The sequence below is a fragment of the Stenella coeruleoalba genome (genome assembly GCF_951394435.1).
Source record: "Stenella coeruleoalba genome assembly, chromosome: 13".
Lineage (NCBI taxonomy): Eukaryota > Metazoa > Chordata > Mammalia > Artiodactyla > Delphinidae > Stenella > Stenella coeruleoalba.
The window spans coordinates 20,328,633-20,343,546 of NC_137159.1; the positions used below are offsets into that span (position 1 = coordinate 20,328,633).

Consider the following 14,914-nt stretch of genomic DNA (forward strand, 5'->3'; position numbering starts at 1 on the left):
CACCCTCCACGTGTGGACCATTCGGGGAGAATATTTAGCCTCCATCGATCCTCAAGAGGGGCTTGAAATGGCCTTTCACGGCACAGATAACATACAAGATGTAAAGTTAATTTCCTTAGGTTCAGTCCTATTCTCCTGGTATAGGAAGACTGTCCATCTCGGGAAAGATCTTTCTTAAAATGTTGCCTTTGAAGACTAAGCAGGCTGGAAGAGAAAGGTAACAAAACTTTTTCTCCAACACACTTGAGAACAAAGTCATCGGTAGCCTAAAAGAAGCACATAATTCAGGCGGGGCTGCAGAAATAACAGCCAGCACTGCAGTTCCGGGATCTGAGAATGGTGACATAGCCGCCACTTACCAAACACTTACTTTGCACCGGACTCCGTGATGAATGCTTCATAAGGAATTCCCCCAGTTTAAACCTCCCCACAACTCTGAGGGCTGCACCATCACTAGCCCCCTACTAACAGATGGGGTGTGAGACCTAAGGAAGTTTCATTTATTATTATTATTATTTTAAATTTATTTATTTATTTTTGGCTGTGTTGGGTCTTCGTTTCTGTGTGAGGGCTTTCTCCAGTTGCGGCGAACGGGGGCCACTCTTCATCGCAGGGCGTGGGCTTCTCACTGTCGCGGCCGCTCGTTGCGGAGCACAGACTCCAGACGCGCAGGCTCAGTAGCTGTGGCTCGTGGGCCCAGTTGCTCCGCGGCATGTGGGATCCTCCCAGACCGGGGCTTGAACCCGTGTCCCCTGCATTGGCAGGCAGACTCTCAACCACTGCGCCACCAGGGAAGCCCTATTATTTTTTTACACATATATTTTATTGAAGTATAGTTGATTTACAATGTTGCGTTAATTACTGCTGTACAGCAAAAGTGACTCAGTTGTACATATGTATAGATTCTCTTTTTTAAGGCTCTTTTCCATTCTGGTTCATCATAGGTTATTGAATCTAGTTCTCTGTGCTCTACAGGAGGACCTTGTTGTTTATCCATTCTCTGGATAATAGCTTCCATCTGCTAACCCCAGCCTCCCATCCCATCCCTCCCCTGCCCCCCCCCTTTGGCTACCACCCCTCTGTTCTCTATGCTGTGGAGGCTTTATGTGGTGGGTTAGGACAGGCTGGCAAGTGGACCCCAAACCAAGACTAGACGTAGGCTGTCTTACTCCAGTGGCCACAAGGTTATTCATAAAGTGACACTGCCCCTCAGTATCCTGTGAAATAGGTAGTCTATCCTCATACTGCTCACCTCATCCAACTTACAAGAGCCTCCCGGGTTTCTGAGGCCTATTATCTGAGAAAAGTCTGAGAGAAAAATTCCCAAGCAGGTTCTGCTTTGTGTCCCCTGGTTCCTCAGGAACCTGAACAGAAACCATGAAGAGTTAAACCTGCTTTGTGGTTTATGACCATGCAACTCAGGCTGGGGATGTTGGAATTTGAGGCCTTTCATAATACTGCAGAGTTTATACAAAATTCTGGAAATCTTGGCTCCTTTATTGGGGCCAGCTCAGCTAAGACCCTGCCCAAGACTTTTGGACAGAGAACACTTGTGATTTTGGAAATTTCTTAATGAACCTCCATATTGGACATATCTGATATGGAAGGTGAGGTAAGAGTAGGCTGCCATTATTCATTTCCTATCTCATCTGCCCCCTCATTGTTCATTTCATGGAGAAAGAAAATAAGGGCATGGAATAGAGACCCTCTAGGCAGAAGCCACATTCCTAAGCAACTGAGTTACATCATCAAAGGGTGGGTCCACCCCGCTGCAACTAGATACCAGTGAGCAACTAGAAAAACAGAGAAAGGCCTAGCTGTCGAGGGCTGGGAGGGTTGCACGTGACCCAGGAAAATTTGTGACCAGGGCAAGTCTCCACTTCCATTAAGAAACAAAAGACTTAAAAGGAACCAAGGAATCCTGACAAGCAAGGCACATATCATGGAGTTCTAGGAGTTGGTGGGGCACATATGCGCCCAGAGACCCAATCCAGGAATGTTAGATGCCAAGCTTGATGCAACAAGATAGATTCTAGCCATCAGTGCTATGGACAAGGCTTCTTTTTATTGCCAGACTCAGAGAGGTTCAAAGTACGTAATTCTACAAAAGGGCAACGCTGGAGCGGTTAACACAATACAATGCAACGTGGGATCTATATTATGCTGGGCAGAGGTGGTCACGTGGCCAGCTACCCAGAAGAGCCGGCCTGGCCTAATTACCACAGGGACCAGCGCTGCTCTGAATCTCAAGACAAAGTCCAGGCAGGCACACCACACACGGCCTCTGCAGCCTGAAAAATGCACTGCTTTGTACGCCAAGAACTAAGGGGAAATTCAAACTCTGTGTTTTGAGAGAAGGAAAACAATTCAAGTGAATCTTCTGTCACTTTGAAAGATGTATTATTGAATATAATTTTGGTAGTAGAGAAATTGGGGGCATACCACTTGGGTGAGTAACCAAGTGATCTGGTGAGCAGCGAAACATCTTTGGTCCAGTTCAGTGCCACGGTCCATGTTGCTACCCACATAAAGCACATTTTGATAAGTTCTACATACGTACAATTCTCAGATGAGATAGAAGTCTCATGACGTCTGCCATGTCCGCCAGGATGAGCAAGCGCGTTACAGCCGATAGCAGAGCCCGGGCAGCTCGCACCATGGTGCCACGCTTCACCGAGGAGCACGGATCATCAGCGAACTCTGAAGAGGCGATGCGCATCGTCTCACCTGGAAGACAGACACGGAGACACGCGTGGGTAGACGGGAGGCTCAGAGGCTGGCAGTCGTAAAGATCTGTGGACGGGCCATCACAGCTCTCATTGCAAAACCACTATTACCAGGTGGTACCAGCTCCCTCAGTGCAGCAGAAACTTTCAAGGCAAACGCATAAGTGCACCCAGACAGGTGCTGTAGACAAAACCCAAGTGTAAAATTATGTGTTTAGCATCAATAAGGAATATATTTAATTCAATTTGTCTAAGAACTGAGATGAATTTGCCTGACCTTAATCATTCTCACTCTGCAAATCCCTTGGAACCAGTGGTATTCACTAGGCTAGTTGGTTTCTAACAGTTGAAGAATAAAGTTAACTGCTCCAGAGAGGAATGAAACTTAAGACCTTGGCCTCATGAACTCTGTACTCTTAATTGAGCTAATCAGACAATAACAGACTATAGAGTTACCCCAAGTCTGTTCTTTCAATTGTCTGCTAGGAAGCTATTCTCTAATATAGAGAACATTTGTGAGACAATTGAAGCGATTCAACAGATGTTTATTAAGCACATACTCATGTCAGATTCTCTTCCAGGCTCTGGAATTGCAAAGGTGACTAAGAAGGCCCTGGGCCCAAGGAATTCACAATCTAATGAGGACACACGTTGTAAATACACACTTATAATAGTGATTACGTGCCATCATAGACATAGGATTAAGAATGAAGGCAAAGAAGAGGAGGAAGTGATTTACTTATTTAGTGTGAGGCTGGAGGGAAGCTGTCAACGTTGACAGCCTTTGAAAAACTAAAATGTATTCACCAGGAAGACAAAGGTAGGAAGGAAACCCGAGGCAGCAGGAACACCACGAGGCTCCAGAACTTGGAGCAGGGCGCCGAGTATGGGGAAATGCAATCACCTGGAAAGTCACAGCGAGTCAGAGGTGTGGGGAAGAGAGGCACCAGGGCCTGGAACACTGTGGAAGAGATCTGAACTGTGTCCTCAGCAGGGAGGGAAATGACTTAATAGATTTTTATTTTGGCCACATTATATAAAATAAACTGGAAGGGACAAGACTGGTGCAGAGAAAATAGGAAAGCACGGTTATAATCTGAGGGAGCAGTAATGAAGACGTGGACCAGGGAAATAGGAACAGGATACAGAGAGGAAGGGAGTATTAATGAGATCTGCATGAGAGAAACAACGGATTTGGGGACTGGTTAGGTATGGAAACCAGAGACGAGGTGGTGATGGTGAATACGGACCCAACACAACGGACAGGTACACATTTGCACCCCAGGAGAGGGAAACAAAGGGAGATCATTCACTACGTGAGATGGGCCCCATGGGGTGGATATCCACCCGGAGAACACAGAACTAGGAACTAGAACTAGGAAAAAGTATAATCAAGCTTCACAGAGCAGAAAACACACAGGGGTACAAATGCTTCAATGAACCAGAAGAGTAGAGTTAATTAAATTAGGGTGACACAAGTCATTCGATATTTATTTATAAAATGATACTTCTCATCTATTCATCAAAACTGAGTTGATTTAAATAAAGTCAATTATATCACTGAAAGGCCATGCATCCTATAATTTATCCTAAGATATAAGGGAAAGTAAAAAACTCTTCTCATCATTTTACAGGCAGATCAAAATATAATGTAATTCCCTCAGTGTTGTAGTTATTTAAACCCTCACAGTGATCCTTTTTATACTTAAGAAATGTGGGTGTGTAAGGAAATCTATTGTGCTGTTGGACTTTAAAAGAGGCTACCATCTATGACACAGCCAGCCAGCTTAGTCTTTATGCCTAGGCACAAACAAGTGGCTTAATATATAACAGCAGCATGGCAGAAGTTTAAATATTCACTATCATACTGGTGAGTTTTCAAGATGTATCGCTCTAGAGGCCTAAATATACTTTAAGGTAGAGGCTGGCAGTTAGGAGGTACATATTCAATCCCAGTGTTCTACCCTTGCCACAGGCTTGCATAAATCTCTTCTCTGCCCACCCTGTGTCACCCAGAAAAAGACAGTAGCAAATATCTGAGTGGTGGGGAGAAGTGTACCTCATTCTCACTCTGTAGAGTGCAGCAAGAAAGAACATTATACACCAAGGTGAATCTAATGAAATATCGAGAGGGTCACCCTAGGTAAAGAATGGACACATTTGTACATGGTATTCATGGGTAAGTCAGATGCTGTTGGAAGGGATCCACTTATTCAAGGAAGGGGGAGATTTATTCTGCATGTGAACCGAGGGAGCTACATGGTTGGTCCCAAATTTTCAGGTTAAATGGTATGAGTCATAGCTCAGGTAAGAATGGACCTTTCAGGCAGGGCTCTTCTCAGAAAAAAGGGCCCTAAGAGGAGAGTCCAGTCACACCCCCTTCCAGCTTGTGGAGAAACCATGCCTAATCAAGCTGATTTTCAAGGTCAGATTTTCATATAGGAGGTCAGTATAATAGCACTTCAGCCAGGTGCTGACTATTTGGTCAGCAATACTGCTTCAAAGCCAGGGGATGGCACAGAGCAGGATGGAGCTGTCAGGTGGAGCTTGGGAACCACACCAGGCACTCCTGGAAGGCGCTCGGGAGATGTCCGTGAGAAAGAGAATGAGATCCAGAGAGAGAGAGAGCCAGAGACAGAGAGAGGAGATCCACATTAGCAAATGTGACTCTGCAAAAGGAAATGTCACACTAAATTCTGAGATTATCCTCCAATAAATAAAAGACTATTTAATCCAATTTAAAGTAAAACTAAAAACTCACTTCAAGCAGATACAAATGATTTCATGTTGTTAAAGTTTTTAAAGGAAAGGCACTCTGGAGTCGGCTATAACTTTAATGCGTTTTACATCCCTGTAGTTTTAGGATTACTAAAAGAAAAAGGAAATCTGTATTACAAAATGATAAGAGAGTTTATCAGAATAAAATTAGCTATTTTCCCCGGGAACTGCTTTTTCTATAAGACTAAAATATTTAGCTAAGAAATAGCATGCCTGTGTAGGAGCTGGAAGACAGCAATAAAGAGAGGACACCAGAGCTGCCTGTTTCTTTTATACACACTCTTGTATTCAAGCTCATAAACTTGGTTACAGACCTAAGCTCAGAGCAGGGTTTCTACGATAAAGCCTTTGATCCTCTCAAGCCACTACCACCTGCTGGAAAGAAGAAAAAAACAGCATCTCCAAGTAAGTGACTAAGGGGAAATAATACTAATTAATCTGTATACAGTGCTTCTGTATAAAGGTTTAGTTTGTAAGTATTGTTCTAAAAGTTTTACATATATTAACCCATGGATTAACAGAGAATATACATCTTTAACAAAGACCAAGTGTCACACCTGACTCCTTCCAACCATTATTAAACTGTGAGATCAGCGATTATTCCACTTCTGTGTTTTAGTCCCCTCAACTATAAAATAGAGGTGGAAATAATAACAGCTACTTCGTAGGCTGTCATTAGAGTTAAAGATCAAAGATAACGCATTCAAAGCACCCAGCACAAGGCTTTGCCAGTAATGGGAGCTTACTCATTATTTACCATTAATACCGCAGCTACCACTATCACTGCAATCCTCTCCAATACAAGAATAGTTGGTGAACTCCCAGATAAAGGTTTGGAAGTGCACTTTGTGGCTGACTTCACTGCTTGTGTACACAATAATTAAGAAGCAAGAAAACATCTGCCTGATAAAAACGTATCGCTTTTAGGCAGAATATAACCCACTCCCCCACCAAAAAAAAAAAAATGGTGTTAGTGCTTGGTTTTCAAATTGGTGCTTGTTTTGGTTCTTATGCTACCCTGGAGGAATTGGAACCTTTGCAAGGACTTGATAAATGTAGCAAGAGCCACATTCCATAAAATGGTGATTACTGTCTTGCTTAAATGCAGTAGAAGACCGCAGACTTGGAAACAGTAAACAGCTATGTGCTAAGCGTAAAAGAAAAATGGAGTGCAGAGGATCAGTACTGAATCCGATGTCACTTAATATTTTTATAAAAATAAAGAGAAAAGAAATTGATAAACATGGTAACTTTAAATTTCATTGTGCAGTGGAAGTGTTTCTGAAATAACTGCACTGTATCAAACATATAATTAAACAAAACCTATTGTAAGTTACTTTGTAAAGCAAGTAAGCACCCAATAAATTATCTTTGTTTATAAATCCAAAATTTCAATAACCCTGTATGTGTAAGGCAAGTCTCTCTATAAAAAGCATGCTGTTGACTTTATACTCTTAAGTCAATAAATGTTTCTATTGATTAGTATCTTTATTCTTCTATAACCATGACTACAAATCAAAACCAACTGAAATGTCAGTAGACTGATATATAGTACTTGGTAGTTGAAATGTGATTTCAAAAAATCTTTTAATGTGATGAGGAAAGAAAAACAATGTCATAAGTGGCATCCTGACTGAACAGCAGAGATAATATGATCATCAAAAATGCTATCATCTATGGGGCTTCCCTGGTGGTGCAGTGGTTGGGAGTCCACCTGCCGATGCAGGGGACGCGGGTTCCTGCCCCGGTCCGGGAGGATCCCATGTGCCACGGAGCAGCTGGGCCCGTGGGCCGTGGCCGCTGGGCCTGTGCGTCCGGAGCCTGTGCTCCGCAACAGGAGAGGCCACAGCAGTGAGAGGCCTGCATACCGCAAAAAAAAAAAAAAAAAAAAAAATACTATCATCTAATTCTGAATGAAAAAGGCAGGTTCACCATCTCAACATGCAAATAGAGAGGATGTTGGCTTCCTCTTGCTAATTAAGACACTGTGTTAAAAAAACAAAAAAAAAGGGCAGAATAGGAAGGTAGTGGTGAGGTGGGGAGTTAATGTCTAAATTCCAGAATTTAAGTATACGTCAGAGGACATCATGAAGCCTAAATCTTAGCAGATGCAGAACTCAGGTGTGACCTCTGCCTCCTTAGGAAACCATTCCAATTTGAGAGACCTCTAATTGTTAAAATTTTTTCTTCAATTATTTTGGTCTTCCATGTGTTCTTCTGAACAACACATAAAAATCTAGTCCCCTTTTCAAATCGATAAATCTTGAGAGAATATTTTTAGATGTCCTTCAGGGAGAAGGAAAATGCCCAAACAAACACACATCAGCCATTGCCTGAGAACTAATGATGCATCATCCAGATGATGAAAATGACAACTCACATAGAGAAATGAACAAACAACGCCCCCTAGTTTCCCAAATGTTAAATACCTACTAACTAGTCATTCAAGTTGGGATGATTAGTTTGCTGATACACAAACTTTTAAGCAAATTTATAGTGTAAACATAAAAGCTGTTGCCAATTAGCTTTGGAGGGAAAAAATCTGGTTTCTGGCATGTTGTGAAGACAAATGATAAGACAGATAACAATTGATATCAAGTCATTATAACCTATTTCAGGATCTAAATTACTACCTATGTTTGAAAGATATAGAATATGAGCTCATAGGTGGAGTCCAACTCCTTAATTTCAGAGGAGAAAAGCCAAGTATCAAGAACCTTATATGGCTCACTCAAGGTCACACAGCCAACTTAAGGGCAGAGTTAAAACCAGAAGCTGGGTCTCTTGACTCTGAGTTTAAATTTGCTGCAATTTCCTACTGAAGTATATTTCTCTGGAAACCTTCTGTTTTTGTATGGCTTCACAAATTCACAACTGACTGTCCCCAAGTTAGTCCACATAACTTAAGCCTTTTTATACCAGTTTGGATGTCTTGATACTATGCTTAGGTACAAATATATTTGTAAGTTCCTATGGAATCTCATTGTTGTCCTTAGTACAACTAAATAATACTTGCACCATTGATTTCAATCAGCTTAGATATAAATACAAAGAAAAGCAAGTAGGAAGTATAAAGAAAGCACATTATATAATTTGCATCTTAGAGGCTGCAGATGAATAAACTACACTTGGAATTGTTATACTGTAAAATAACAAGTCAACTTAACTTTTTCTAAAGTAGTCTTTGGCTAAACAAAGCACAGGAACAATTCTTATATTGAGAAACGTTGATTAGGATAGAAAACTCTACCACACATTTCAAAATTAGAAACAAAAAAAAAATGTTCCAAGTAATTGGTATCATGAACATGGTAAATGGTGCTATAAAATTACAGCTTAATTAAGCTATATTTTAAAATATCACATGGAGAAAACTGATTTTCTTCACTAGTTTGAGGGAGAAAAAAACAGAATGATCAGATTCTAGGATTTAAATGGCACAGTCTATGCTTTATTTTCTGAACTGCCATTGATTTCCAAGTCATCACAGAGAAATGGTAGTTTCTTAAATGTGATTATAGCCATGAGTCTTCTTTACTGAACTGACTGGAGGCATCCATGTCACCATCATTCTGGCTCCTATATTAAGAGAGATCACAGAAGGACCACATCTAAATCAACATCAGGATATCAATTGTAATAAAATACAGTTAACAAAAGTATTTTTGTTCGGTGGGAGGATCTGGCAATAGGTAAAGAACAAAATGGATTGAAGATAACTCAAAACCCTAAATTCAAAAAGACAAACTTCCAAAATGTGCTAATCAAAGCTTTCTTGAATTCTGTGATCAATAGCTTGTCACGAGGGTCATGATGGATCTCAGACAGTCTTCTCTCCTTCCAACTCAAAAGTACATTCTTAAAATAAGTGAAGTAAGGTTATAACAAACATCAACCTTGAGAGGAAAACATGTCCCAACAGGGTGACATGCAGTCTTATGGGTGAGGGAAATTTGGAGGGTTAGAGAGTGACGGTCCTGTCTACACTGCCTTGAGTTTGTAGGCTTGACTGTATGATCATATCTACAAATGGGTGCAAAGTGTATAAGGAGTTATATATCATTTCATTCATCCTTTTATTCATTCAATAAGCATTTATTAAGCACCTGCTATGTGGTAGATACTTGTTAAGTTCTGGATATTCAAGGTGAAGTCACGATTCCTGCCCTCTACTTACTAGCATCGTGATCTTTCTGAATGACTCACTAACAAGGATCATCTGAAGAACATCTGTAGAGAAACACCCACTGATCAGGCATTTGGAAATTCAAGAAAGGGGAAGCTGCATTTTGGGGAGCTGGGACTCATGAGTATGAAGAGGATGCTTAGTCAGCTACAATAATAAGTAAGAGTGGCCAAAAAGTGTGTGTGTGTGTATGTGTATCTATATATCCTATATCTCTATATCTGCATTTGTATCTAGAGAGAGAGATTAAGTTTTTCCTTCTTTATCCCTGCAATGTATAACTTTTAGCCATGATTCTGAGAGAAGGCAGAGACCAGCCACACACTCCTGACCTCTCTTCTCCTCCAATTCCCTGCTAGATTTCTAAAGAACAAAGAGTGTGGATGAGAATGTCCCAGACAAATACACCCTTCATTATTAGTTAGTTCCTCAGCCCCATATTGAGCAGGTCTGGGTCAATAGAGAGATTTCAGGGCCCCTCTAACTTCTTAACATCAAACCCTAAATGAAAAGTGGGCCTGAGGGGTCTAGGACCCCTTTCCTGTGGACGAATTCAGTTTTCAACTAATATTTCCAAAGGAAACAGACGCCATCTGATCACAATAGTTTCATGAAATTAAAGAGAAGTATAGAAAGAGAGATGAAAGCGTGAAGATTACAGAAAGTCAATGAATTGTAACGTTTTCTCTCCTTCCGCTGGAAATGAGATCTACTACCACAGTCAAAATAATGTAGGGTATCCAGAATGTCAGGAAACATGACAAAATTACTTTTTTTAATTTGCTAGTTAAAATTTCAAATAATATTATCAATATTTTTCTTAAACCTCCAGAACGTTGTTTCTTATAAAGTACATAAAAACTTAAAGCAAGGATCCAATTGTTATACTGAAAAAAAAAAAGTCAAATAAATGTGCTCTTTTCCCTGTATTCCCAGATTTTTTGGATACTGTTTTGATGCGGAGCCATTTTCACATTCACCTGCCAGTCCACGGTCCTTCTGCCTTTGCAGGCTGCTCTCAAGCAAAGGGAGACCCATTCTGTGCTCCTTAGTGGTTATTTCCTTCAGAGTTAGTGGAAAATGAGTGATAAATGACTTGAAAATTACACTGTATGTACTTGCCAGTGAATGTAGGCGCCCAGTTCCTTGGCAAATAGAGTTCTCACTACAAATTAATAAACTCACATTGGGAATACAATTTAACCTCCTAGGTAGGTCTGCCTATAAGGAGAGAATATTCTGGTCATGCTGACATTAGTATTTCACTCTGTATGACAGCATAATAAGGATTAATACACTAACATGGACTTTTTTTTTAAAGATTTAATTTTATTTGTTTTGGGCTGCATTGGGTCTTCGTTGTTGAGCACGGACTTTCTCTAGTTGTGACGAGCTGGGGCTACTCTTCGTTGCAGTGCGCGGGCTTCTCATCGTGTAGCTTCTCTTGTTGCAGAGCATGGGCTCTAGGCGCGCAGGCTTCAGTAGTTTGTGGCACATGGGCTTAGTTGCTCCACAGCATGTGGGATCTTCCCAGACCAGGGATCAAACCCCTGTCCCCTGCATTGGCAGGCAGATTGTTATCCACTGTGCCACCAGGGAAGTCCCATAACATGGATTTTTAAAGCAAATACACATGGTTGTTTAATTCTTACTTCACTCACATACTATGAAGATGGAACGACTGACAAGCAATTGCCCTGGGGCACCACTGGGAGGTGTCTGATTTGTGGTAAGTATGGGGACTGGTTTTGAACAACGAAGGGAAATTTCATTTTCAGTTCCTACTCTGAACAGCAAGTAGCTTTTCCTACCAAAAAAGAATATGCAGAAAAAGTTGGGGAAGAAAATGCAGATGTCAAAAAACCCATTGATGTGGAGAACTTATTTAAGAGACACAGAACGGAAGCATGACTGAGCAAACTTGGACTTAACAAGCAAAATTCTAAGCCACTGCCAGATGGTATTCAGGACCATGAAGTACGAAGCAGGCATCCTGGCACATTGGAGAGAGGACAATGGCAGCCGAGGCTGATTCAGTCCAAGCCCACACAGAGGTCACCATCTATTCACACTAACCCAACACTGTTACTTGGATGGAATAAAAAGCCTGTATGAATCCACTGTGCGTCCTTTATAAGAGGCCTTATATAAACAAAGGGTAAGCAACCATATTTAATAATCACAGCAGATTGTGGGTTCAGTGATTTTTAACAGACGCATTTGTTACCTTCACACAATTCCAAGCTAAAGAACTTTTTCAGGTATAACTGCATGAGCACGCACACACATAAACGCCCATCAAGTGTGCCCTATTTAAATACTCCAGTCAAGGCTTCGGCACAAAGAGCTGGCAAAACCAGGAAACGCAACCATTTATAGAATTTAGCCTAAAGGCTGCTTCTGCTTCATGTGCTACACATTATAATTACATCTGAGAAGCCCCAAATCTAATATTTTCAATAATCAACAGGTGCAGCTAGAGATCATGTCCAAAAATGGAAGCATTGCTAAAATCTATTCTGCCCGATTGTGTGGATCTCTTCAATGTTAATTAATGTTGCCTCCTCACTTCTGCTTACCTTTAGCTCATCTCCCTCTTCTCCAGAAACTAAGAACACATGCCTAAATGATCTCAAGAACCCCTTCCATGTATACCGTGATGCAAGAAGTAATAATAGCTATTTATAAAATACTATGTACCAGGCACAATGTTAAGCACTTTACATTTAAGATCTCACGATGAGGTGAACAACATTACCTTCACTTAAAGATTAAAAAATTATGGCTTAGCTTAGAAAGGTTTATTAATTTGTCCAAGGTCAGCTTAACACTAGGAATTGAATCTAAGGCTAATGGACTTAAAAGTCTGTGATCCGGGCTTTCCTGGTGGCACAGTGGTTGAGAGTCCGCCTGCCGATGCAGAGGACACAGGTTCGTGCCCCAGTCTGGGAAGATCCCACATGCCGCGGAGCGGCTAGTCCTGTGAGCCATGGCCGCTGAGCCTGCGCGTCCGGAGCCTGTGCTCCGCAACGGGAGAAGCCACAACAGTGAGAGGCCCGCTTACCCCACACACATAAAAAAGTCTGTGATCTTAGTAACCTTGAAGCTCTAAGTCAGTCTATTGATAAAAACAAACCTAAAACACAATCTGATGATGATAAATAATGAGATTAATAATTATAGCTAATCCTAACATAATGCTTATTTAGTGTCAGATACTGTTCTAAGCACTGCATTTACTCATTTAATCTTCATTAACATCCTACAGGATAGGTACTCTTCCCATTTTATAGATGAGGAAACTGAATTATATAAAAATTAACTTGCCAGAGGCCAAAAAACTTCGGATAATGGAATAAGGCTTTTAACCTAGAAAGTCTACAGTGTTTAGGACATAACCACTTCAAGGACAATGCCAGTGGTTACATGTCAAGCAAAACAAGAAAAACCAATAACAAAAATATGTTCTGGGTCTTCCCTGGTGGCGCAGTGGTTAAGAATCCACCAGCCAATGCAGGCGACACAGGTTTGATCCTTGGTCCGGGAAGATCCTACAGGCCATGGAGCAATGAAGCCCATGCACCACAACTACTGAGCCCATACGCCACAACTACTGAAGCCTTCACACCCTAGAGCCTGCACGCTGCAACTACTGAGCCCACGTGCTGCAACTACTGAGCCCATGTGTTGCAACTACTGAAGCCCGCGCACGTAGAGCCCATGCTCCACCGCAATGAGAAGCCCGCGCACTGCAGTGAAGAGTAGGCCCTGCTCCCAGAACTAGAGAAAGCCCACGCGCAGCAACAAAAGAAAGCTGAAATGTAGCTGAAAGAAAGAAAGAAAGGGAAAAATGTATGTTCTTAACACCAATCACAATCAGTGATAAATTACTTTGTGGCAATATTTTTAAACTGATCTTTTAAATAAAATCTAGGCACTAAAGTGACGTCCTCATGCACTCTAATTTTAAGGAACTAGGTCAATACTTAAACAAATAAAATCACAAGAGGATATATAAAATAGGAACTGCAATGGAAGAAGGTCCTTGTCTCTCTCTGTAAAATCAGACATCTGATATGCTTATCTTGATTCATAGATGTCCAACTAACAATGCTATTGTGTTGTGATCAGACTCAACTTCCTTTTTTTTTTCTAGAGACAACTTTAGAACCTTCCTTAACTTGAAAATAGAACTGTCCAAGGGTAAGCAAAAACATCGCAGTTTTCTTTTAGACTGTAGAGTGTAACACTAGGCATTGTGATGCCCAGTCAATGTTTCTGCATTAAGGCTAGAGACATATTTAAAGTGCTGCTGATTGTGATGCAAAAATCACATATGTTCTCTTTTTCAAATGCAACCCACCTTACAGTAGAATGAGAAACCCATAATCATCTATGGAAATTAGTCTGCTTTCCACCTATTATGCATATGTATGCCAAATAATTCTAGACTAAAAGAAGGAACAAAAAAGAACTAATTCTTCATCACGTGACAGATTTTGCTAATCATTTTGAATTCCCACCACCTTGAAAAGTAAAGATTTAATATTTCCCACTATTAATTGGATATCACTTACTAGCTCTTTTCAGTTAGAATTTGGGGCTCCTCTAAATCTTAGGCTTATTAACCTTCACATATGGAAACTACGAATAAAGTAAAAATGTTAATAGTATTAATATTCTTCTAGCAAACTATTAAGTAACAAAATTATCAGGAGGATAAGCTCTTAAAATAATTGTGCTTTGTCTCTGAGAATATACCAGTGAAGAACCTGGGCTCAGACTTCTTGATCTTAAGTCCTGGTTCTCACATTTTTTTTCCTTGTGTGACCTTAGGAAAATTACTTCAACTTTTTAAGACTCAACAGTAAAATGAATAAAATATCACCCCATGTCACAGATTTATGTAAAACTTAAATGGGAGGAGGTAAGAGACTGAATACGAAGAAATATATCTCCAAGACACCTGGAAATGCATGTGAAATATAACGAACGTCTTTATAAATGGCAGGGCAATCTCTGAGCTAAAAAAAAAAAAAAGAAACAGAAATTAGCAACCTTGAAATAAAAATGGTATATTGATTCTGAAGCATTGACAATCTTAGAGTTATTAATAGTTATTTAGAAGCTAGACTTTTAATTGCTACAGATGGGACAGGAGAATGTCTTGTCCCTCACGAGGAAGAGCTCTGTAATGTTTTCTACCCAAAATAAAATTGAGAAA

General features: G+C 40.7%; 1 protein-coding gene across 2 annotated transcripts in view; it reads right to left on the bottom strand.

Moving 5' to 3' along the window:
* The window catches only part of CTNNA2 (catenin alpha 2), a 1,199,753-nt gene that overhangs the window by 818,785 nt on the left and 366,054 nt on the right, over positions 1 to 14,914 (bottom strand). For both annotated transcript variants that reach the window (XM_079940963.1, XM_079940964.1), the window contains one exon: positions 2,561 to 2,727. In XM_079940963.1, the coding sequence (XP_079797089.1) occupies positions 2,561 to 2,727 (167 nt within the window). The remainder of the gene's footprint in view (positions 1 to 2,560; positions 2,728 to 14,914) is intronic.